Source organism: Tyto alba, unplaced genomic scaffold (assembly GCF_018691265.1).
Source record: "Tyto alba isolate M040663 unplaced genomic scaffold, T.alba_DEE_v4.0 Super-Scaffold_19, whole genome shotgun sequence".
Taxonomy (NCBI): domain Eukaryota; kingdom Metazoa; phylum Chordata; class Aves; order Strigiformes; family Tytonidae; genus Tyto; species Tyto alba.
Window position 1 is genome coordinate 12,143,144 of NW_024881281.1, and position 24,174 is coordinate 12,167,317.

Below are 24,174 nucleotides of genomic sequence, written 5' to 3' on the forward strand. Positions count from 1 at the left end.
TTGCCCAGACAGTTTAAGTGACTCGTGACTTGCCCACGGCCATACCCAGAGTCTGTGGTAGCGCACGGAGGAGCGCCCAGCCCTCAAGTCCCCAGCTAGCCCCATGGCCCCTGTCCTTCCCCTGAGGAGCCACCCATCACGCACTCCCTCCCGCTGCGCTGCCAAAGCTCTGAACTCCTCCGACCCTAGTCCAGATCACAAGATTATCTTCCAATACACAAGGACGCATTCTGTCCAAGCAAACAGATAATTAACTCAAAACTTGATTTGTAAGGGCAAAGTGACTCTCTTCTTGTACTTGGGCATGCTGCCAACCCAGGAGACCATGGACATTTGAACTTGCACACAGAAGTGACTCAGCTGTTGGGGTGCCACTGGAGAGAAAGTACACATCCCATGGCTGAGCTGTGAGGGGAGAGTTAACCTGTTCAGCAAACCTGTGCCTGCTGGAAAAAAGCTTCCAGACAGCATTCCTGGGAGGCTGAAAGAGAAGCAGCAAACTCCAAGCTGTGCCTGGGCTGACAAATAAAACCAACTGAAGTTTAAGGTTATGCTAAGGCATTTAAGAACTGGGATGATAAGGAAGGTGAGGATTAGGGATCACTAATGAGGGAGACCAGGCAAGATCTTCAGCAACGAACCACCTCTTGTTGTTACTCCTGCAAAGAAAAAGTTCAGCTCCAGAAAACATGAAGTACTCTCCCACAGGCCACCAGCTATAAAAAGCAGCCCTGCAGAGTGTTGGGAGAAGTCCACAGCCACCTGGCAGTGATCAGGGCTGGGCTCCTGGGTGCTTTTACAGCCCAACTAGTTCTCAACTCCACAAGAAGTTTAATTCTGTGGAGAATGTGGCAAGTGACTGTACTACGAAGGGCACTGCAAAGCTTCCCATTAGGTTCCCAGAGATGACACTAAGCAGGGGGTTGGGAATAAAATGTGAGTGATCTAACTGCAGACAAGCAAACTGCTCATTCCTCTCCATCAGGCAGGTCACCCCGTCCTCCCTCCTTGCAGACAGGCCTTCCATCGCTGGATCTCAGAGCCAAGCTGGGTGTTATTTCTGTACAACTGTAGACTAAACTGTTAAAACCCCCACAACTGGACCTTAGTTGCCAACAAGGCACAGCTCCCAGCAGAGTCCCTCTCCTCCTCATTCGGTTCCAGTAAATCACTGAGGAGCTGGTCTGGCAACTGACACCAAGTGAATGCACCAGTGGGAGGAAGAGTGTTGCTGGTTTATTGCCTTTACTCCTGATGAAACCCCAGAATTTTTAATTCCAAGCTCTTCTCCTCCTCCTCACTGCCACCCCACCTCATCTGTAGGAAGATCTCAGCCAAAAACTGGCTGGCAACCCAGCCTCTCACACACAGTTTTGGCTGCTACCTTTTTGCTCATCACTTGAATTGCTCGTTACATCTCAGGGCAAAAAAACCCTGAGGGCTGCTGGTCAGTGCCTCCCTGGGGAGCCTCAGCTGCTGCTCATGCACAGTGTGGCCCCAACTCTTCTGCAAAGAGTTGGAGGAAGCAGTGCCCAAACACGAGCAGTAGGCTGCCTGGATAAACGTCTCCAATGCTGCAAAGTGCATATTTTTTCAGTGCCAGCTTCCATTGTCCAAATTATAGAAGGGTGGCCAGTTCCACTCACACAGGTCAGTGATGGCCATGTCAGTAAGTTTATCTTCAGCAGCGGGTTGTTCACCCACTTTCCTTGACAAGCCCTTTCCCATGGCACGTAAGTTAATGACAAACCTTTGCTCAGAGGAAGCCATGGAAAAAAACCTGGGCTGGTGGAGACCACACTAAGCTGGTTTTGGGCAGCAGCTGGACCCCTTCCCTTCCGAGTGCCAAACCCAGCACCTGCAGAAACGAAGCCCTCCTTGCACAGAGCACAGCCGCATCTCTTGTAACAAACTGCACATGGAGGAGCGTTTCGAGCGAGACACGTCTTTGGTGAGCAGCAGCCAGCCTGGGGTGGAACGCATACAGGCTGCATATGCCTGGTCGCACAGCAATTCCCCTCCCAGCTCCAGGCAGCTCAGATGTGGATATTCGCCAGCTGCCCTGGTAAGAGAATGGATTTGTGGGCTCAACAGCAAGGCAAGGGCTCCATCCCCAGCGCTAAATCGTGGCTATGCCCAAAGCAGCAGAGCGGACAAGCAGCAGTGTGAGGGGGTTTTGCTTTTCCAAGCCTCTGGAGGTAATCTGCTCTCCCAGGCAGCAATGCCTTAGAAAGAGGCATCCTCAGGAGGGAAACTCCCAGGAATGCAGCATGGACAGACACGGGGGAGGAAGACAGACTGTCTCCTGGCCTTCACCACGCTGCAGCTCTCCAGCACTTCAAAGTGGAACCCTACAGCTGCAGCAGCAGCCAGACCACCCGCTCAGTCCCCACACCCACAGCCAGAAGGAAGAGCACCATTTCTGGGGGCTTAGGGGTCTGGTGCATGGACCAGAGGCTTGCTTTGGTCTCCTCTCTTCATTCACAAGTCTGCCTAGCATAAAGGTTATATGCTGATCTCTAACCCTGGAAGAAAACAGTCATTCTCTAGTGATGGAACCAAAGACACAAGAACTGCTTTAATTTTGCTTCATCTGGTCCTGGACATTTAGTTATTCAAGTCCAGTATCTTAGCTATAGATTTTTCTTTTTGCTTACCACCCTTAGGAAAAGGCTTGCTTAGTTGTATCAAGAGAAAGACAAAGGATGTGGAATTAGACCTCATGCTTTTTTTGTTTTTAAAGGGTTGTCATAACTCAGGAACTTTTTAACTCACTTCACCTAGCACGGGAAGTTTATTCCTCAATTTATCTCAGTCTTATCTAGTTGGATGTAACAATTATTTCCCAGAAGTTCATAGCAATTCAAATACATGTATTTTTATAACTTCCAGTGACAAAAAACCTGACTCTAGCTATCCTGGAAATCCTGCAGTCTCTGGAAGGACCGTGAGAGAATCAGATCAGGCTTTTACAGGGGAAAGGAAAAGAAATTTATGATGCAGAAGCAAAAGATCCCATGGCACCAGTTTCAAAGGCAGTTATTTTATCCCCAATGCTTATTATATCTTCAATCAAGATAAGGCAGACCTCTATTTTCCCCTCTCCCCCCCACCTTTTTTTTTTAAAAAAATTCATTGCTCCAGTTCCTGGATCCTTGTTTATGCACACAGTATCTGGTATAAAGCAATCAGTCTCAGCTGAGATGCGAGTCATCTACATCACACAGAAAAGTCACAACATTTTGAAAGACTGCAATCAAACAATGCTATATTTTAGCACAGCTTTTCAGTCTCTGAATGCAGATTCTAAACCTGGAAATTTGTTTGATACACGGCAGCTTGCACTCATTCAAATCACCGGGGACCCACTCTGCACATCTCCATGTTGCCCAACTGGTGCACTTCCTTCTCATATTAAAAACCAGATTCCTACTGCTCATGCACATCTCAAGCAAGGACTGGAAGCACTGTCAGTGCCAGGCATGCTCCAATTCCCCACAATTTCCATGTGGATTAAAGGTCACAACGTTAAAAATATTAAAATGACAGTAGTATTACAACAAACAAGATGGGATGGAGAATGCCCTAAAAGCCAAGCGGTCAGCAATCTGAAGAAATCTAGTCTTCCCTATCTCTTGCACAGAGCTGATGCAGCATTAGGAGGTGGTGCAGATGCCCCCGAAAGCACGCTGGAGCCCTCAACTCCAACTGGCAGGCACAGCACCACGGTCATGAAATGTGCCTGGGAGGTGTCCCCTTCTGCAAGTCACACTGTAGCATCTTCTAGTGACCAAAAGGCCTTGCCTCTAAAGCTAAATTGGCAATTTGGGCAGGAAGGTGGCTCTGTGGGTTGAAGTAGCCTTTTATTTATATCATGCTTGTGATGAGTTTGAAGCATCTCAGGGCAGTTTGGCTTCCCAGTCCCAGATCAGGACTGCAGCCGGCGACTCTTGCCCCAAGAATGAGTGACCAAGCCCTGTGGCACTCTAAGCACACCGTGACCCTCACCGTTCAGCCCTGCTCACATGAGAGAGAAAGGAGAAGGAAGACTGCTGACCAAGCACAGCCCCGGGCTGCTCGCTGCTCCCACCTCGGATAACCCGATCCCCAGGCTCCAGCTGATCACAGCCTGTAGCACCAAGAAGCCCCCCGGGTTCGGCTTAGCCCAGCAGAGAGGGCTCCCCACGACCCTGGCACGGCCACGTGGCGATAGGCACGAGTCCCACTGCGCCCTGCAGACTCTGCCTGCCCTGGCACAGGGCAGCACAGAGGCTGCACCCCATCTCCCACGCCCCTGAGCTTATTGAAACAGCCAGTTTTCTCAATGGGAACCAAGCGGCAGCAGCACCCTTGGGGCACCTGCAGTAAAACACAGGAGCTGCAGGCAGAAGCTTTATTTTGCAGTACGTGCACGCAAAAATCTGTGACGACCGAGTCAAAGAAGGAATCAAGTGACATAAACACACGCAATGCCGTTAGTCACCGTCTGCCTGACCCTTGCACCACTGCCAGGCACTATTCAAAGGGCAAGCAGCAGGCAGCCAAGCCTTCCCCAGCCCGCAGCAAGGGCCAGGCTGTCTCAGCTAAACGCTAGCAGGGACGCCACGTAGCTGGTTTGAAGTCAAACCATGCCTGCAGGAAGGAGCTCGCCACACATCGCAGCAACACCATCACACCACCAACACAAGCCCTGGAGCGCCCAGTTCCTCCATGCTAGCCACCCCATCCACATCCAGCAAGGGCACTTACCGAAGGAATGCTTTCTGGTTTCTTGTAAACGGGAATCCATGCAAGTCACCACCACATCTAACAGCTGTACACGCTCAAAAAGCCGCTGGTTCTTTCCGACTGGCTTTCAGCTCCCAGTACAAGCCCCGCACAGCTGTGCCAGGGAAGGGGACAAAGGGACACTGCTGGCAGAGCTGATTTGGCAGAGCCCTCTTCTTGCTCTCTGCAGCCACGTGACGATGACCCTCGTGTCACTGACTCAGCACATGCATTGCATTCGTGGAAAAAGCGGAAGCAGAGCTGTCATGATTCCTACCACTGGAAGCTCTGCGTGGCTGGGGATGTCAGCATCACCATGAGATCTGCCACAGCCATTTTTCTGATCGAGAGGGACCAACCCAAATTCCCTAGGTGCAGGTGGGTGTTCATGGCCAGACACCCCCGTTGTGCCTGACCTACCCTAGGGATCACCCTTTCTCTTGTGCTGACCATCCTTGCACAGGACCATGGCACAACACAGATCAGCCTTGAGAAGAAGCCTTAAAAAAAAAAAAAAAAAAAACATGCTTTTAAACCATAGATGGGTTATTTTCCCTGGCATCACAGCACAGACCCAAAAGACAGCTTCAGGGCAGAGGGGACACACAGCAGCCAAAGAAAATGGAAACTCCTGTTTGTACAGCACTGACCTGCAGCCTGAGCTTTAGCAACAATGGCAAAATAAAGAGAAACTAACTTAAAAACCAACTAGAACACCTGGGAGGAAAAAAAGAAAACCACTCGGCAGCCCTCTCACAGGTCCCTATTGCCATGACACCTGCAAAGCTTGTTGAGAGCTCGCACAGACGGCAGCACCAGAAGAAAGCTGCAGCAAGCTCCTGTCTCTGTGCAGCGGTGGCAGTGGAGAAGGAACAGACTTGCTTACAAGCAGGAATGCAGCCTTGTGACCAGCAAAGGGTTTTCTTCTTTCACCCACTAAAGATACGAGACGGGCGGGTTACTGACGTGTGTCAGGAAGGAAGGAGGAGGGTCAGCAGCAGGAGAGCATGGCTGATAATGGAGATGGCATTTCTGTTCAGACTCCCGTGCCCAGCCTCTTCTGAATTCTACTGCAGTGAAGACTTTCCTGCATGCTAGTGTGCGGTATTAGGCCGGGAGACCTTCAGGGCAAAACCAGATCTTCTCTCATTCCTCCTCGGATATGAATGCAACCAATTACAATAAGAAATTCTGTTTACATCAGCCTGTGCCAGTTACTGGCTTCAACAAGTCTCAAATTAGCTCTTTTTCCCTTCCTTTTTAGTAAGAAGAGACCTGGCAAGAAAAGCGGTCCTTTCTAAAACAAAAGCAGACCATTGAAGTTGGCGCTCAGATCCAGGTTACTTAACATTGCCTTCAACAGCCCTTGGATTAGCCTTTTCTCTGTAGCTCTGCCGTGCAGAGATCGCGTTTCCCCTCAACAAGAGGCCTTTGGTCTGGCCAGATGAGTGGCTGTGCTTGGTCTGGCCTGCACAGGCTCCTTGCTTCGGGTGGGCTCATCCCCCGGGCGAGTTCCTGGGGCCGTGCTGGGGAAGGCAGGCATGGTGAGAAACCTCAGGGCTTCCTCGCCCCATCAGCCTCAGCCCGAGCACCCGTGTTGGTGCTCACTATGAGGCGAGGCAGCCACTGCCCCCGGCGAGCCAAGGGCACGCTTTCCTCATCACGGCGCTAACGAGCGGTGGTCCAGGGCTGACTTCCACCAGTGCCTGCGACAAGGTTTGGCTTTCACTACACACGAGGCTCCCTACGCCTAGCACTTCTGTATCACTTTCTTCCCACGTATTTAAAAGAAATTCCAGCACATCCCACAACTTCCCATTAACCACCATCAGCTCAGTAAAGAAGGGTGGAAAGCAGCCGAGTCTCTTTTTTACGCAATACTGGGCAAGTGACTCTCCACAGATCTCTCAGCACTTCCAGCAACTCAGAAACCCCAGTCTAAACAGAGAACTTGGCTGCAGCAACACCTCGAGCAGGGCTAAGAAACACACACCCAGCTCAAAGCTGTTTGGTGAAACTGAACAAATTACTCTCACTGGGCGAGGTCTCCTCTAGCCAGACCTTGACACACCAGCTCAGACGTCAGCAGAACTTCTATTTTAGGCATCAAACAGATGTGTAGCGTGCATCAGTCAGTCTGGAGCTTGAAATACTGCATATTTGAACTTTCACTGTCACAGTTGGATTTTTTTTTCTGGCCAATAGGTCTTATTCAAGGACAGCAGTGCCATTGTAAAAGCAAGGAAGAGAAAAACAACAATAGGAACGGTTTTACTGAGGCAGAAAGCAACTCTACCCTACAGGTACAACCAAGGTGGGGCTATTCAGTTAGTCCAGTACACTAAAGCAAAGGACTTGAGGCATTATCCAACACAAAAATTAATTCAAACCTGCCAAGTTGCCTTAAAAGAAAGCAACCCAGCATTACCGAGTTGGCACACTTCCTTTCACCAGATAAAAGCCCATTTCTCAACCTCTAAACAAGGATGTGGGGCATCTCACTACCTTAGGCACCTGAGGGCATTCCTTCACACAGATTAACATAAACCAGTACAGAAAATCCAAGTGTTCAGGATTACAGGATAAAGAAAACCTGACAATGGCAGGTAAACTGCACCCCCTGCTAAGTAATCCTGTTCCCCAGCCTTCCCCAACAGGGAATTAAAAATTCAGAGCACCATGCTTCAGGCACCATTTGAAAGAGAAACAAAGGTCTCAACACCACCAATATTCAGGAGTTGGGACAAGTCTGCAGGAGTTTTAGATCACCCTACTGCCAGCTACCGTAGGCACCACTCAGTCAAACCAACTGCTCAGAGGGCTATGCTGCAAAATCTCAGGAGCAACCCATTCAGGCATGTATTTTGCATGGTTCAGATCCTGCTGAAGATGTTTTTTTAAGATCAAGGGGGGGAATATGGTATTTTTTCAGCAATTTCTTCTGCAAGTGTTGCACCCAATGCTGCCAGAGTCTCAGCTGGAAGTTCAGTTTCCCCAACCAGGGTGTTTGTTTACCCCCTGCCTGCATTTGCTAAGGGTTGATGGGACAAGCTCTGATTTTGTCTGCAGCCACTACAGGGAGGGAGGCACTACAGGTGGGGTTGGTAGCCACAGACTTTGACCTCTTCTACTAGCAAGTTTGGACAGCAAAACCCTCTAAAGCTGTTCTCATTTGGGAGGTTTCCTTTGAAACAAACACCTGGAAGAGCATCAGAGGGACGTGGTTAAATAGATCCTGCAAAGGTTTAAGAAATGTAAAGACCTCCGATTGGAACAGTATGTTTGGGGGATTTATTTATTTAAAGAAACCCAAGCACTTTTCATATGGAACTGAGACATTTTGTATTTATAAGGTAGCTTTCCTCTGAGGATGTAAGAGCTTTTCAGACATTACAAACCTATGTCCTATGTTGCTGTACAGGAAGGAGGTGTTACTGCACGATCCCTACATTACGTGGTAACTCAGCAAGAGAGCTGTCGTCCTGATCCCAGACCCAGGCTTCACATCTGGCTGCCCGATTAGAAGTGTGTGCAGTCACCCTACGAACCTCTCTACCTGCTATGGGTAGGGCAATCTGAGCTGTATTTTACTTTTTTGAACACTTGTGAAATACAGGCAACTACCCAGCCCAGCCCCCTGCAATCACATACAGCTGAGTGCACCAGCAGATCGACCCCAGATCTAAAGTGGATGTCCCCGGGCTGAAAACGGGCAGGAGGTCACCGGACAACAGAGAAGTTGGGCAGGGAGTAAGTGGGATCACAGGCTGAAAGGCTGATCCCCAGTGGCAAAACCCACAGCTCTCCAACTTCACACTCCCACCCCACTATGGTCAACATAAACAAAAGGTACTGGACACAGGATTTTTCTTTCCCTTTGTAACACGAGCTGCTCCTCTTACCTCCAGTAGTTATGCACACAGCCCTTACACAACCAGGGCTTGCACAATCCTTGCAGGCATTTTATCAGCTTGCTCCTCCAAAGCTTGGAGCTAGCTAGAACCAAGCCATGCTAACAATGACCCGAGAAAGCAAGTAAATAGATGCATTTCACAAGCAACCGTGCAGCAAGATCCAGCGTATCTGCCAGCACCTCACAGACAGACCTACCAGCTCCCTAAGGTGGTTACTGAACCATCCTGGCAGACTTGCACATGCACTGCCAGAGCCAGATTTTCCAAGAAAAATCCAACCCCATCTATAACTCCAAACCTCCCCGTTCAGCAATCCCCTCTGTACAGTGAGGACAGAAAGGAAAATTAGTCAATAACTCTGCATTATTCCTTGCAAAGGAATAATGAGAGGCCCAGAAGTGGCTAAGAATACTAAAATAATCCGCCACTGTAAGTCAAACTCAGCCACTCTTTGGACTTGTGGCCCCAGGGAAGCCTCTTCTGCACTTTCTGGATTCTGTGAGTGATCAGCAGCACACAATTGACTTGAATATTTACTTGAGAGAAGCATCAAGAGATTATGAGCAGCCTGTAATTATTTGTTCTTATGTATGAAATTTCATACTCTATAGAAAAGCAATCTTGGCAGACACGCACCTGTCACTGCAGGGCTCGTGACTCACGCTCAACAATAGCACGTATAAATTAATCTCATCAGGTGGATCAAATGATCACGTTGGGAAAGCAACTTATGCAAGTTCTACGAATTGTGTTTTCAGCAGTAGGAAAGCCCACGTCAGGAAACAGCACAAAGTCCAGCGTCAGCAGAGGAAACTGGCAGGTGGCTTTCCTCTACACCAGAGGAAAGGGGTGGGGAGGAGATGGCCAGAGTGCAGACCTGAGCATGGGAGCCTTTCCCCTAGTCCTCCAGGACCGAGCAAGCATGTTATCTTGGCTGTGTTGTAACAGCAAAAGGAGAGAGTAAAGATCAAATGGTATTTCAGTTCTGACAGAGTTCCACGTGCCGCTTTTACTGTGGGTGAACTGGGTACAGATACCATCACTCCCAGCTCCCGGCCTGTCAGCTCTCACTGCCAGCCACCCTCCCCAAACCCAACTGCACCCACAGATGCTCTACAACCTGTGACGCTCAAAAGGAAGAGGTTACCTTGCACCTACGGTCCTGCCAGCAAGCGCTGATGCGGCCTGAGAGCTCCAGCACGAAGGGTGGTGAGCAGCAGAGAAAGCCTCCCTCACGACAAGACAAGTTTTGGTCGTATGGCCCCGTCGAGCTCCTCCAGCTGCCTTGGAAGAAACAAAATAAAAGTTGGAGAGGGCACTTACTTGCTCAATCCTGGCTACCCAGAAAGCACCACCCCGGAGATTATTGACTGAGCAGGAGGCAACTGCAAAGTGATGACAAAGCAAGAGGTTTTACCCTGTCACAATTGGAGCAGGGTGAAAGCCAGCTGTGTGACACTACCTCCTCCTTCCTGCCCACTCTTCACCTTACTCTCCAAGGCTTTCACAGCAGAAGGTTATAATAGAGTGCTCGGTTGTGTCAGAGTTGTTTTTTTTTCCTGTAGCACCAGTATCCTCCCTGCTTCTTCTCTGCTTTATAGGAAAGTGTTTTGCAAATACAGTTCCCATGCACCATCACGTCCACCTGCAACACAGGACTCTGCAAATCCAGATGCTCTGTGATGTGCACACCCTGCTTCAGTGCAGTCAACCAGCAAAAGATGCATTTGAGGAAAAACCAAGAGCTGTACCGGGACATCGGGCTGTCCAGGAGGCTCACCAGCCCCTCCCCAACAAAACACCGACTTCCTCATCTGCAGTAGGTGAATCTGCAAGTTTGCTTTGCATGTGCACAACTGCTCATCAGGATTTCTCAGAGAACTACGGAAATACTGGAAGAATGTTCCTTTCTATCTAACAAAAAAGGATGTGTGCATCAGTGCACCCTGCTAAGCACAGCTCTGGTGGTGAACAAAAAAAATATTAAATCATGCAGCTCCTCACTACGGCCCACATAAAGCACTATGGAAAAAGGGATACCCCCACCAACACTAGCACTGTTTCATTTTCAGAATTTAGAAACAGAGACCTGATCCTTCCTTGTGGTTTTCCACCTTCTCAACTGGATATATGTTTCTGCTTTTTAAAAAGATCTGTAAAAGTGCAAACCCATTTCAGTTTTCCAGTCTCACTCATCAGGCAGAAAACCTCAGCGATCCCTCTTTGCTATGTGCGCTCCACTAAACATTACTATTTCTTTCCACACTCTGAAAGGTAACCTAAGCTAACCCACGGTCTAACCACCAGCAGACCAAAGCACACTCCAAGCTGCATCAGCTGTGGTTACTCCTGCAAGTAAGACAGCTTCCTAAGAATTAATTCCATGCTGATGACTAACCCCCAACAAGGTGATCCAGGTTTCTTCACCTCCTCCAGCCTTAATATTCCCAAACTGGGGGTTTTCCATTATTTCCTTTGACAAGCACATTCCCTAAGGGAATAACTTCACTCTCAAAAGCAATTCCACCAGGAAGAGACAGGCGTAAAAAGTCTTCCAACACCCCAGAAGTTTATAAAGAGAAACAGGTGAGACAACAGCAAGCCAGCCCAGCATGCAGCAAAGGTGTCAGGTAGATGCCAGGAAAAGAGAAATGCCAGAAAAGTTCATTGAAGGCTTGTAACCAGCGACAGCTTGGGGTGGGGTAAGGACAAGCCACTCTCCAGCGCTGTGGAAGCGGGGCAGGGCCTGCAGCACCCTGGGGCTCCCCCTTCCCAGGCTGCCCACCCTGCCCCGCACCCCTCCCCGGGGGGGGACCCTGACACCTGGGTGCTGGCGAGCCCCCTGCCCCACCACCACCGGGTAGCCAGGCATGATAGGGGCACACACCCCCCCTCCAAATAACAGGGAGCCCACTCATGCCACGCTCCCCAGTATAGGGGACCCGAGTCACACCAGTCCCCCCCGTATAACAGGGAGCTCCAGTCATTCTAGCCCCCCCCTCAAATAACAGGGGGTCCAGTCACATCAACCCCCCCCCCCCAAAAAATAACAGGGGACCCAGTCACATCAACTTCCCCCCCCCCCAAAAATAACAGGGGGTCCAGTCACATCAACCTCCCCCCCAAAAAAAACAACAGGGGATCCAGTCACATCAACTTCCCCCCTCCCCAAAATAACAGGGGGTCCAGTCACATCAACCTCCCCCCCCAAAAAACCAACAGGGGATCCAGTCACATCAACTCCCCCCCCCTCAAAAAAAATAACAGGGGGTCCAGTCACATCAACCTCCCCCCCAAAAAAAACAACAGGGGATCCAGTCACATCAACTTCCCCCCTCCCCAAAATAACAGGGGGTCCAGTCACATCAACCTCCCCCCCCAAAAAACCAACAGGGGATCCAGTCACATCAACTCCCCCCCCCTCAAAAAAAATAACAGGGGGTCCAGTCACATCAACCTCCCCGTGGGGGCCAGTCACATCAGCCCACGCGCAGTCATCCCAGCCCTCCCCAAAACAGGGGGCCAGTCACACCAGTGTGTGTCCCCCCGCCATGTAACAGGCGGCCCCCTCATCCCACCCTCCCCTACCAGGGGATACGGGCCCTCCCTTCTCTATCACAGAGGACCCAGATGCCCGAGCCCGGCCCCCCCCCAGCCCCAGGGGACCCCCTCGACCCCCGGGGGACCCCCCCCCCCAGCACCCACCGCCCCGGCCCGTCCGCCGCTGGCGGCTGCTCCTCCTCAGCCCCGGCGCGGCCGGTACGTAGGGCGGATCGCACCACTCGGGCACACGCTGCAGGGAGAGACACGCTCCGCCCCCGCCGCCCGCCAATGGGCTGAGCGCGAGCCCGGCGGTGACGATCCCCCCCCTCCCGCCATCTGTGGCGGTGCGGTTGGTACAGCCGCACCGCGCCCGGCGTCGGGGTGGGCGTCTTAAAGAGACAGGGAGCGCTGGGGGGGTGTGGGGGCGGGGTCAGCGGTCAAGGTGAGGGTCAGGGAGTGAGCTCAGGGAGTGGTCAGAGGGGTCAGAGGTGAGGGTGGGGTGGGGGTCCAGAGGAGGGATTAGGATTCGGGTGTAGCATGGCCGAGGGTGGGGGTCAGGGTGCAGAGGTCTAGGAGTCAGAGGTCAGGGTGGGGTGTAAGCAGGGGGTCGGGGGTCAAAGTGGGGTTGGGTTAAGGTGGGGGGGCAGGGTTGGGGCCAACATTGTAGTTGGGGAGGGGGTGAGGATTGCAGCCAGCATTGGGGTCAAGGTGGGACCAGGGTTGGGGTTGGGGTTTAGGGTCAGGGCTGGGGTCACAGGGGGGCCGGGGTTTGGGGTCAGATTCGAGGTCACAGGGTGGTCAGGGTTTGGGGTCAGATTTGGGGTCACAGAGGGGCTGGGGTTTGGGCTCAGGTTTGGGGTCACAGAGGGGCCGGGGTTTGGGGTCAGAGTACAAAGAAGCTTTGGACACAGGCCCTGCCTGACCCAGGACCCCCAGACCCAGGACCCCGCCGTGGCTGTGCCTGGGTGCACGCGGAAGGGGGGGGACCCCCAGCCCCCCTGAGGCCGCTGCTCAGAGCAGGACCCTGAGGGGCTGGGGGACCCCAGGATGGAGGCTGGCACCTCCACTGCCACCCCTCCCTGGGAGCCGGGGGGCAGCCAGCCTACAGCCCGAGCAAGGGGATGCTCCTGATCTCACCGCTAACCGGGTGACTCGGGCATTTCGGGGAGGCCTTGCTCATAACGCTCACGCTGCTGCTGCCGGGGAGTTGCACAAGCAGCTCCGGAAAACTCCCCGGAGGTCCCGGCTGGAAAGGTTTCGTAACCCGGACTCCCAGACCCCAGCTCCCGCGGGCACAGAGGGACCAGTGCTGCCCTCTCTCCTGTTTTTTGTGAAGCTGGGTCACAACTCTGCCAAGCTCAGCCCGGCTGAAGCTGGGAACACAGCTTGCCCCACTGTGTCACCCCACTGAGCAGCCCCCAGCATCGTGCGTGGGGTCACCCTGGGGCTGGTGACCAAGCACCGGCACATCCGAGGTCATGGTCCTGCTGCTATCGCTGTGTTGACGCTCGCTTCAGAGTCAATAAAACCCCCGGGAAGGGGCAAAGTCTGTGCCGGCCGAGCTGGGGTGGGCAGGCACCCGAGGGACAGGAGGGGTGCGAGGAGGGGGCACCTACCTGGGACACGCTGGATCTGGGGTGGCGATGCCCGGGGGTGCGGGGACACCCCCTTTCGTGACGGCATCTGAGCAGAGGGCTCAGGGGTGTGGAGCCGCCCGGGCACTGCTGCCACCCGCATCGGCTCTGGGATCAACCCCGCGGAAGCTCCCCGGGGTGACTTTGGTGCGTGACCGTCCCCCGTGGGGTGAACAGCTGCAGAATTAAAGATCGCAGCAGCCAGGACACGTCAGGACGGAGCTGCTTCATGGTTTGGGCTCATCATGCCCATCGGGGGCCTGCAGCGGGGACAGGCACTATGGCACAGCCCGTCCCGTCCTGTTCCCAGCAGTGAAGGGCCCAGGCTCTCATCACACCCAGCCCAAATCCCCGGGGTGGATGAGGAAACCCGGCCCGGCCAGCCTGCAGGGACCTGTTCGGTCTGTGCTTTGTCTCCAGGTGTGTTTCTCCCACCCGCTGCAGAGCGTGTGTGAGCTCACACCTCTCCAGCTCTCCTCCATCATCCCCAGCACAAGCTGGGGATGATCTTTTGGCCGCGGAGCCTCCGCAGTGCCGGCAAACAAACCAGGACCCAGTGGGCTAGCCGCAGAGGTGGTGCTCAGCAGCATCCTGGAGCTGGCACAGCTAAGCTGGCCCCCAGCGCGGGGTAACTCTGCTCATGTGTGCTTCGCCACAAATGAATGAGTGACAAGAAAGTGAACACAGACCCACTTCCCTTCTGACATCAGGGTCTCCCACTGGGCCTCCCCACACTGCGGGACCCCCCCCTTGCTCCCAGCTGCAGTGGTGATGTTGTTCAGAGTTGGTTCTGCTTCCCCATGTACCCCCAACTCCTTTCATCTCGCACCATGGTGGGTGTGGAAAAGCAGAGGGGAAGGAGCTGGGGTCTCCTGGAGCATCCATCCCGCAGCAGGACCAGGGTGTCCCAGCAGCGCTGCTGCCCTGAGCGCAGGGGAATGGCCAGCTCAGCTCCCAGTGCTTGTCCCCAGAATCTCATCACTCTGCAGTGACTCCCCAGGAAAAAAAGGGAGGACCCAAAGGGCTTTCTGGAGTCCCTCTGCACTCTGCCTCCAGGGCAGAAGCCATCCTGACCTTCAGAGTACTGGCAGCTTTACTGGGAATGCCCCAGAAGCACAGAATAACAAAGCTTCAGGGACAGCATGTTCCCCAGGGGCAGCCATCCCAGGCTGAACTGGGGGTTTACTGATATTTTTTCTTATTATTTTTTGCCTTAGAAACTTTAATTCTCTGTCTCCCCTCCATGGAAATAATGTGGCATTGCAACATATGATCAGTTGCTGTGAGCTTAGTTAAGCAAAAGCTGAAGCCCAGTGAGCTGATAGTTTTTACCTCCCTCTTACAAATTTAGTTCCTCTTTTCAGCCTTAGACACATTTGCAGATGTCTCATCCCGACCCCTTCCCTCCCTCCCAGCAACTTCCCTTGCCTGGGTGAGGCATTCCAACTTTGCCACCAGCCTTGGCCTCCTGGGACTTGGACTCCACTGCTGGAGAAGCAGATGGTCCTCAGCTGATTTATACGACAGCATTTCACTGTGAAATGGCTGCCCCCAGGAAAGGCAGGGAAGAGACCTTGCTAGAAATCATCTTTATTTTTGCAAACATCCATCTGAAGGCCACTGAGCACAGGAATGACAACATTTCAAGTGACAGGTAGGCACCAGGGCAGTTGTGCAACTGGACTCGGAACAGCCTTGGGGCACGGTGAAAGTCATAGAGATCACTGAGGCCAAGCCACCTGCCAAGGTCACCAAGAAGCTCATGACAGAGCTGGGAGCAGAAGGAAGAAACCCTGGGCTGTGGTTCTGTGTCCATCCCATGTCCCATGCCCAGGGCTCACCTGCAACGCTGCGGAGTTGCCTCATCCCCGCATGGAAAGGTTAATGGCTGGTACCTGCTGCTCCCTCAGGGGTGGGCACATCCCCCCCCCCCCCCCCATGCCAGGGCCAAGGCAGGTTTGGAAGGAGGGAGGAGGTTTGCTGTCTGTTCCTCGCACCAGCCAGGCGTGGGGCTGTTCTCCCTGCCAGCAGCAACCCTACGGTGACTCTTGCAGGTCAGGGAACCCTCTACCAATGTAAAGCCATGAAGCTACTCACTGGAAACATGCCATCCCTTCAACAGGTCTGCAGGGAGAGCGGATCTCCTACCAGATCAATTGATAAAAAGAGTCAGAAAAGAAAAATAACCATTTTCCAGCCCCATGAGCATTTTCCAACATGCAGTACCCCTCATGCCCAGCACCCGGCCTTCATCCCCAGCCTGGCATGCAGCTAGCACCCACCAGACACCCGCAGCCCCCAGCCCACCACCCGGAGGGACACACTGCAGCTCCCCACCCGAAAACAAACCAGGAGACAGAGCAGTTTGTCCTTCAGATTGTGTTTCAAGCTTACAGTTTGGAGGTACGCAACATTTGTGATTGCTACCAGTCCTCATCACCCGTCTGCACGTTTCTGAAAAAAACAGTGATAAAATTCCTAGGTTTACAGATAGGGATCTCACAAGGAAGATGTCCTGGTTGCAGCTGGGATAGAATTACTTTTCTTCTTAGTATCTGGTACAGTGCTGTGTTTTGGATTTAGTATGACAATAATATTGATAGCATCAACTAAAACATCACTGTGTTAAATAGTGCTTATGCTAAATCAAGGATTTTTCGGTCTCCCATGCTCTGCCAGAGAGCAGGCAGACAAGAAGCTGAGCGGGAGCATGGCCAGGAGAGCTGAGCCAAACTAGCCCAAAGGCTGTTCCATACCACAGGACATCATGCCCAGTGTATAAACTGGGGGGTTTGCTGGGGGGTGGATCACTGCTCAGGCATTGGGTGGTAAGCAATTGCATTGTGCACCACTTGTCTTCTCCTGGTTTTTTGTTTTTTCCTTGGTTTGTTTTAAATTACAGTCCTTTTAATTACCATTATTGTATTTTATTATTATTATATTTTATTTTAGTTATTAAACTGTTCTTAACTCATGAGTTTTACTTTTTTTTTTCTGATTCTCCTCCCCATCCCACTGGGAGGGGGAGGAGGGAGTGAGCAGCTCTGTGGTGCTTAGTTGCTGGCTGGGTTTAAACCACAACTGAGGAAAATCAAGGCACTAATGAGAGTGGAGTATCAACATCTCAATGTTATCTCTGGCATGTCTTTCCCAGTATTCAAAACAAACAAGCACCTTATCCTGTTCTTGCTCCACACTAAACACATAACAATGCAAGTGCTGTCAGCAGTTCAGGACAAACAGGACCATGAAGCCAAGTCCATTTGTGATCCCATGGAGGAGTGAAGCAACCAGGGATCAGACGGTGCTGGCCACCAACTCCAGGCTGGTTCTCAAATTGCTGCATCCTCCTGCAGAGAGCCCCTGCCCAGGGGCGACCACCTTTGCAAGCAGAGCTTCTTACTAATGTGCACCTGAGGCCCAAGTCCTCAGCATCCACTTTGGTCTCCCCCCAAAGCAAGCCCCTGCGAGGCCGCAGGTAACTGTGTGGTCATCCCAGCAGGGCTGCTGAAGAAGTGGCTGTACGGCAACACGGGGCTTCTTCAGCCATGGAAGAGGGGAAAAAAAGAAAGAGGCACGTATATGTTTCAGAGCACGCAGCTGCCCGTGCTGCCCATGACCCTGGCTCACTGATAGCATGGAAGAGCTCTGAGGCTATCGCGGTTTCTACGGGACAGGTTAGGCACTGCAAGAATGTCTCCAGGAGCAGTAATGGCACTTTGTGCTTCATATAGCATTTTTTTTTTTTTTTTTTGGAGCACAATCAAACTCTAAGCAAAGAATCAAGGGCAACAGTTGAGATCCTGGCTGATTTACAGACACAGAGACAGCAGATTCCTCCTGGGCATGGCACAGTAAAGCAGCTACACAGCTGGAAATAAAATTCAAGTCCCACCAACTTGACTGAATTCCTTCACTACCACCACAGGCACCAAACACTGCATCCTGCTCTGAATCCCTTGCTAAACTCCCCTCTCCCACACACCCTTCCACCAGCTCTGAAGAAAACAGGGAGAGATTGTGCTAATACTGGTGGGTGAGACATCTGAAGCTGAGCAGTGTGAACACCCCCAGTGGAATTGCTACATTCCAGTTAATTCTTCTAACCCACTGTTAAGGTCCCTCCCAGCTGCTTGGATCGTTACACGTTTGCTCCACAAATGGTCCAAATCCCTTATTAATGTCTTCCACTACTTTTCATGTATCTGTGGTTGCCTTATGGACAAGCTCTGGCAACACAGGCTGGGCTAGTGCAGTGCTACCAGGAAATGAAGGCAACATGTTGATGCATGCACAGACTGAAGCTAAGAAGGACCTTCAGCATTTTAGAGCTGTGGTTGGGGGGGCAGAAAAGGGTATTCTGCACTCTTACCCCAGCCCTGCTTTAACAAGCCCACTTCAAGGCACACTTAGTGGAGAAGTCACTAGTAGAACAGATATCTGTCCCTCTCCACTCACATGTTAAGTTATAAACCAAGGCTTCCATGATTTCAACCTCTTTTAGGTCCTAACTACATCAAACCTGTAAACAAGATAGGAGGCTAAGAGCCTCAGTGTAGATGGAACATGTCCTCATTGCTGCAGCCTAGTTAAACTCCAGATTAATCCAGTGTTTTGCCAGTTAGGCTCCTAGCTTGAGTTGGGGAGTTGACGCACCATAACTCTAGTGGCAGTGTGGAAAAAGTCAGCTGCTAAATGAAAGTGAAAAAAGACTACAAAAGGGTGAGAAGTACACAGAGGTGACAGAGTCCCTATCCCCCAGCAGTATAAAAGAATTTTAAAAAAGAAAAATAAAGAAAATATAATTAAAGTAACTTGTGCCAGGGAGCAGGGGAATGGCCTACAGTCGAGCTACCAACCCATTCCACTAGTCACCCCTGAGACAGCAGAGATGCTCCTGCAGCTTTCTGGAGGATCACACAATGGTCCTGCCACTGTATGATAGCCTTGCTGCTTCCTGGAGGATCAGTACACCTGGACTGTTGAAAATTCAGCTGAAACAGAAACCACTGTGGCTGTTGGGTATCCTGATGCTTCCTGAACCCCAGCCAGGGGGCCCACACCTGCAGGCGTCTGTGGATCAGTCGGGCACACACGCTGTGGGGGAGAGAACTTGCCCTGGCAGCACTGGCCCGGTGAGGCTCCAGCGGGGGCCTGCACGTAACACTCTCCAAAGGCTTTTCTGGCTTGGTAGGGGGAAGAAGTGAGGCTGTGTCCTGCAGCATGGCTGTGCTGAGATCCCTCGTGTCCCAGAGCATGGCCGTATCCTGGAGCGCAGTGGTGTTGAAACCCCTGGCTCTGAACACCGGGGTGCTGCATCTGGAAAGCAGGGAGAGCTGGAGGTGGGGAAGAGCAGTAGTAGCTTTGGGTGGGGTAGGTGCCCCGTGCAGGGTTAATCCTGGGCAGGAAGAAAACATAAGGTTACACTGTGTTCAGAACTGGCATTGCCTAATTAGAGCTGGAAGTGCCCTGGGGGTAAATTTCCTCCTGACCAGTGCCCAAAAGGGTCACTGCAATCCAAGAGAGGTTCATTACAACAAGAAAAGCTCTTAGTATAAGCAGGACTTGAGTAAAAATAGGTTTACTGGCTTTCCAGGACAGATGTTCCCACTCCCAACCCACACCAATTCCACACCCACTGAACAAGCACATTTCTTGGCCCCAAGTCGCTTTGTGCAAGGAATATGCAAGCCAAACTGCAATGTGCTTTAAGATTTCCGTATACATCCTCCTTGACTTCCACTGAACAACACATCTGCTAAGTTAATAATCAGGAGAAGTCACAGCTGCCAAGTGTTATTTCTCAAGAAGCCATAAAAGCCTTTGGTGAGAGAAGGAGCCCAGGCTATAGACCGAAAAGGGAAGGAGGAGAGTTACAAATAAAATTAATCATTCAGAAGTGAGGTCTAGAAACAGCCTTTGCCAACAGAAGGCATGACTCATCCCAATGAAACATATCAAGAGAGAAGCAATCTGCCTAGAAGCCAAAGCCTCTGTGACTTCAGAAGTCCTGCTCAGCCCACACGCAGCACTGAGTGCTGAGAATCAAGACAATATTCAGGTTTCCAGCAAGAAGAAGATTGGCTCATGATGGGGTTTTCAGGCTTGGATTATTTTTTTTTTTTATTATTTGGGGTGTGGGTTTGGTTTTGTATGGGTTTCTGTTTTGGTTTAGGTTTTTTTTTATCTGTGGACACAAACATGATGCCAAAGCCTGGGCCTCCTCAAAATGTCTCCCGTTTGGTGGCAAGCTGATGCCTGAAGTATTATGAAAACTTAGAGAAGAAAACCCAAAGCCCAAACCACCAAGAGCTCTTACTTCCTAATAAGAATCAAAATAATAAAAATTAAGCCACATAAGCACATACAGAACTTGTGTTTAAGACAGACATGCAAATTCAGCTGCAGAAATGGAAACATCCTAGAAACACCTTCCCACGTCCTGCTTGATAGTCAAATGTTTATGTAAATACCTTTGAGCCAGAACAGTCTATTTATGTCATCTCACCTAAAGAAAGCAGGTTTAGACACAGAGCTGAGATGCTGTGCACAACAGTTATTAGCAGAAACTTTAGACTGATGCAGACACAGGCTCAGCATACAGCGAGACAGTTCCTCCTCCCAAAAGCAGCACTTGCACTGAAGGGAGAGAGTAAAACCACAAATGCTGCTGGATCTGCCTGGCCTCCCCTGCAAGCACCCACATGTTTGAGCGCCCTGATGGATCTGGGTTACAGTCCTGCTGCAGGCAAGGGTTTGTTTTATGGTTTCCCCATGAGTGAGGGCAGATGCAAACCTCCATTTCAAAGAAGCTTTACAGTGAGCTGATGGCTTAAACAATACACAGATTTTAACCCTTAATAGAAAACTATCCTTCCTCTGTGAAACTGAAATGACATCTTAGAACAGGGAAAAATTTGACCTACATTTCCAAGCTTTTTAGAATACAAGTGAGTTCTCATGGCTTGTGATATACACAAACCTAAAACCATTCCTGAATGTCAGTCCCAGGCCCCAGGGTTTTCTTTGGTAAAGCACTCTTGCTTTAACACTGAAAACATGCATTGAAAGGTCTACATTGAACTTCGTAAGTGACATCTTTAATTTATAATGCCCTGCTCCTACATAGATTTGGACACAACTCACTTCACAGCATTCCTGGAAGGTGAGGTGGGGCACAGAGAGATAAAGATCACACCCCTGGGAGCCACACAGCCAGGAACAAATGCTGTAAGTCCTAATGTTAGGGCAGAACTGCACAACTTAGTTCTCACATCAGCCGAGCTGCAATACCTTCACATGTGTACAGACTGCCCTTGCAGCAAATGAGAGGTCTTTCACCTCAATTTAGCTTTCACTGAAAGACCTGGTTGAGTTAAACTGTGATAATGTATTAGTCACAGTAATGTCACCAGAGTAACATCAGTGGGTCACTCTGTTCTCCCTAATACCCAGGATATGGACACAACAAGCACAATACAGCTTTTAAAGGCTATTTAATGCCTCCATTTACGCCTCAAAACTCCCCTGTAAGATCTTTCACAGGAACTCTTGTACTTACTTGCTACTTTCAAGGGCTCTTCTCTCTGCTAAGGACCCTGGGATATATTTCAGCCCTGGTATCCTCTTTAGCAGGCTGAAAGGGAACACCCGGTCCAGCTTAGAGCCCACCGACTCTGGAAAATCCAAGCAGAAACAGTATCCAAGGCCATCTGAAATCAGCAGCACATTAAGGAGGACTGCAGACAAAACACACTAATTTTTAACACAGCCTCACACACAGTTCCCGTCTGGCCACAAACCACTTTCCCTGGGGAATTCTCCCAGTTCTACCCAGTGCCATTGTCACAGACCATCACCCTTCCCAGCTCCACATTCTCTGTGTAGGCTAAAGCCACAGGGGAAGTGGGAGGTGAAAAACAAATGGAGAACTGGGTGTAATGAGGACTGGCAAAGCCAGTGAGAGTTTAATGAAGAAGAGCCCAAGAAACACCGTAAGGGCATCTTGGCAACGAGAACCACAGCACGTCCTCTGCCTCGTGAACCAGTGATCCCACTCTGGTTCAGGGCTTCGCACTTGGAAAGGATACAGGCTTCTCCGGTTAGGAGCCCACACAGGTTACTCAAGAGAGAAGAGTGGGGGATAAACCATGCTATACAGAGCATAAACCATGGCACCAGCATCACTGGAACTCTAACCCCAAAAAACAGGGTCCTCTTCATCTGCGAGCGGGTGGTGGACACACCCAACATAGCAAAAGCTACTGGCATGAATCCTTTGGCATCCTCCACCTCTGTCACCCTCAAGACAATGGTCTCGAGTAAGAGGAACAGGAGGGCGGAGAGGACAGCAAATGCGATGGTGAGGAAGCAGTGCTTCACAGTGCCAACGTTCTTCTCAAAGCTGCCAGCAAAATACCAGATGATAATGGCACCGCAGGTCAAGGATATCAGGTCTTCATAGACAAAGATGTAGGTAACTAACCTGTGAACTGAGCACACCAGCACATTAGAAAGGCAGAGCAGCAATGAATTTGTTTTAAACCACTGAGATGACATGCTAGAGCTGAGGGAGAGTCAGCCTACAGGATTAATTAATAGCGTTCATTTCTATCCTGGTGGTGGAAAGGAGGAACTTGAGGCCTTTAAAACCAGGCATAAATAACCAAATAGAGTTAAAACAAGTGCTATCTTGGGTATTGCAGACATATGGACTGACATGCTGCTTTCTGGGAAGCTGCCTGGAAAAAAAGCAACAGTATCTGCAGCAAATTTAAGTCTCATTAAGAGAGAAGGCAAGAAACGTAAAAATGACTGTTACGGTAAATATGATCTTGCTTAAAAGATAAACACTTCAAGTGCTAGAAGGCTGATTTTTCTCACAACAAATGCCTGGTGGTTACCAGGCCTCAGAAGTGTTCCCAGGCCCCCTGGTTAGCTGTTCTCCTGGGGAATCAGTGGGGACCGAGGCAGAGTTCTCCACCTCCCTCCCATAGCCAGAAAAACAGCAGTTGAGAGACATGGTGCAAGCGGACTGCGCCGTGGGAGACACGTGAGGAGGTGGCAGGATTCACCCATTGGCTCAGAGCACCAGGCTGCTAAAAGAAATCACTGCAAAGTAGGAACACGGGAATTAAAACCGTGATCAAAACTCCTTCTGGGAGTACCACAGGGACCGAAGAAAGCATATCCCTGGGATGGTGCCCGGCAGGCTCGGCGCAGCTCAGGGGGAGCGGGGGGGCACGGCGCACAGGGACCTGGCGAAGGCCCACGGAGCGGGCCGCGGGCTCCGTGAGGGGGTGCCCAGACACGGGGGCTGAGGAGGGGCGGCCAAGGGGCTCCGGTGAGGAGGGAGGCAAAGGCCTAGTGGGGGCTCCGGGGGAACCGAGGCGGAGGCTGCCCCAGCCCAGCGGCCCCCCGCTCACCTTCCCCCGAGCGCAGGGCGGCAGGCCGCAACGAGGCGGCGGAGCGGGCGGCGGGCCCGGCCCGCAGCAGCCCGGGCACGGAGACGCCAAGCGACAACAGCAGCGTGAGCGTGGCGGCGACCGGCGGCCGCCCTCGGCCTTCAGCCATGCTGCCGCGCACCTCGCCACTTCCGGCCGCTGCCGGAAGGCCTGCGGCGTCGCCGCGGCAACGCGGGGCGCTGCGGCGCCACCGTTACCATGGAGACGGTGTTTTGCCTTCCTCCCTCCCCCCCCCCTTTCTTTTTACAATTTTAAAATTATTATTTTCCTTCCCCTTCAGAAGGGAAAGATATCCCCGCAGGAGGAGCGGGCTATCGCTGGAAGCCCGCCCCAGGCTGGGTTACCACCATGTACAGCCTCCCCCGGGGATGCGGCTGCCCCCACGCACCTCCCCACTGCTGTGCCGTGGCACCCGGTTAGGCTGCTTGGAAAGGCCAAGTGTTTCCTTTCAGGTGTGACGGATGGAGGTGGAAAGGATGGCCTATGCCCGAGCTGCGTCCACCCACCCACCCTCGCTGGCACAGCAAAGAGGGCGGGGTTGCCTGCCCAAAGACAGGCCTCCTCCATGTCACCGTGTTACAAACCAGGCTAAACATGCTGAAGTGGCATCAACTTTGCTGTTTGTCTATGGTTCTGTGCTGAACACACCACTGCCTGAAGGGAAGCGGCAGATGGAGGAGTGCTCTGGCATGGGAGCCCCTCACCCTGAGAAGCCCCTGCATGAGGAGAGGGATGTACAGGAAGAAAGTGAGAATCGGGGAGAAATAGAGGCTTTGCTCCAAGGGCGGTGGGAGGCCCCCAGCAGTGAGCAGAGAATGTGGCTCCCATTGCCCAGTTCCTGGTGCTTTGACC

The 24,174-nt window shown here is 51.7% G+C and overlaps 2 protein-coding genes across 5 annotated transcripts in view; both read right to left on the reverse strand.

Annotated features, from left to right (window-relative positions):
* Window positions 1–12,527, reverse strand: part of LOC104364545 (NADPH--cytochrome P450 reductase) — a 31,160-nt gene extending 18,633 nt beyond the window's left edge. Inside the window, exons 1-2 of one of the 4 annotated variants that reach the window (XM_042791646.1) lie at window positions 12,387–12,527; window positions 9,829–9,961 (exon numbers count right to left, since the gene is read on the reverse strand). Coding sequence is in view for 1 of the 4 variants with exons in the window: in XM_032995585.2 (XP_032851476.1) it covers window positions 4,750–4,789 (40 nt within the window). In the remaining 3 variants the exon portion in view is untranslated. Of the gene's footprint in view, window positions 1–4,749; window positions 4,922–9,828; window positions 9,966–11,079; window positions 11,474–12,386 lie in introns of those variants that run through there. The other 3 variants (XM_042791647.1, XM_032995588.2, XM_032995585.2) reach the window with 3 other exon arrangements.
* Window positions 12,528–17,572: 5,045 nt separating this feature from the next.
* Window positions 17,573–23,444, reverse strand: RHBDD2 (rhomboid domain containing 2). Its single transcript, XM_042791649.1, has 4 exons — window positions 23,284–23,444; window positions 21,949–22,350; window positions 21,420–21,570; window positions 17,573–19,177 (listed from the first exon to the last, which is right to left on the reverse strand). Exons 1-4 carry the CDS (start codon window positions 23,429–23,431, stop codon window positions 18,730–18,732), a joined length of 1,149 nt encoding a protein of 382 aa, XP_042647583.1. The 5' UTR covers window positions 23,432–23,444; the 3' UTR covers window positions 17,573–18,729.
* Window positions 23,445–24,174: the final 730 nt, after the last annotated feature.

Coding starts and splice junctions, on each gene's coding strand:
- RHBDD2 (XM_042791649.1), bottom strand. CDS start 23,431: ATGGCTGAAGGCCGAGGGCGGCCGCCGGTCGCCGCCACGCTCACGCTG. Junction 22,351..23,283: donor CGCCCTGCGCTCGGGGGAAG/GTGAGCGGGGGG, acceptor TGGTGTGCTCAG/TTCACAGGTTAGTTACCTAC. Junction 21,571..21,948: donor GCTCCTAACCGGAGAAGCCT/GTATCCTTTCCA, acceptor TGCTGATTTCAG/ATGGCCTTGGATACTGTTTC.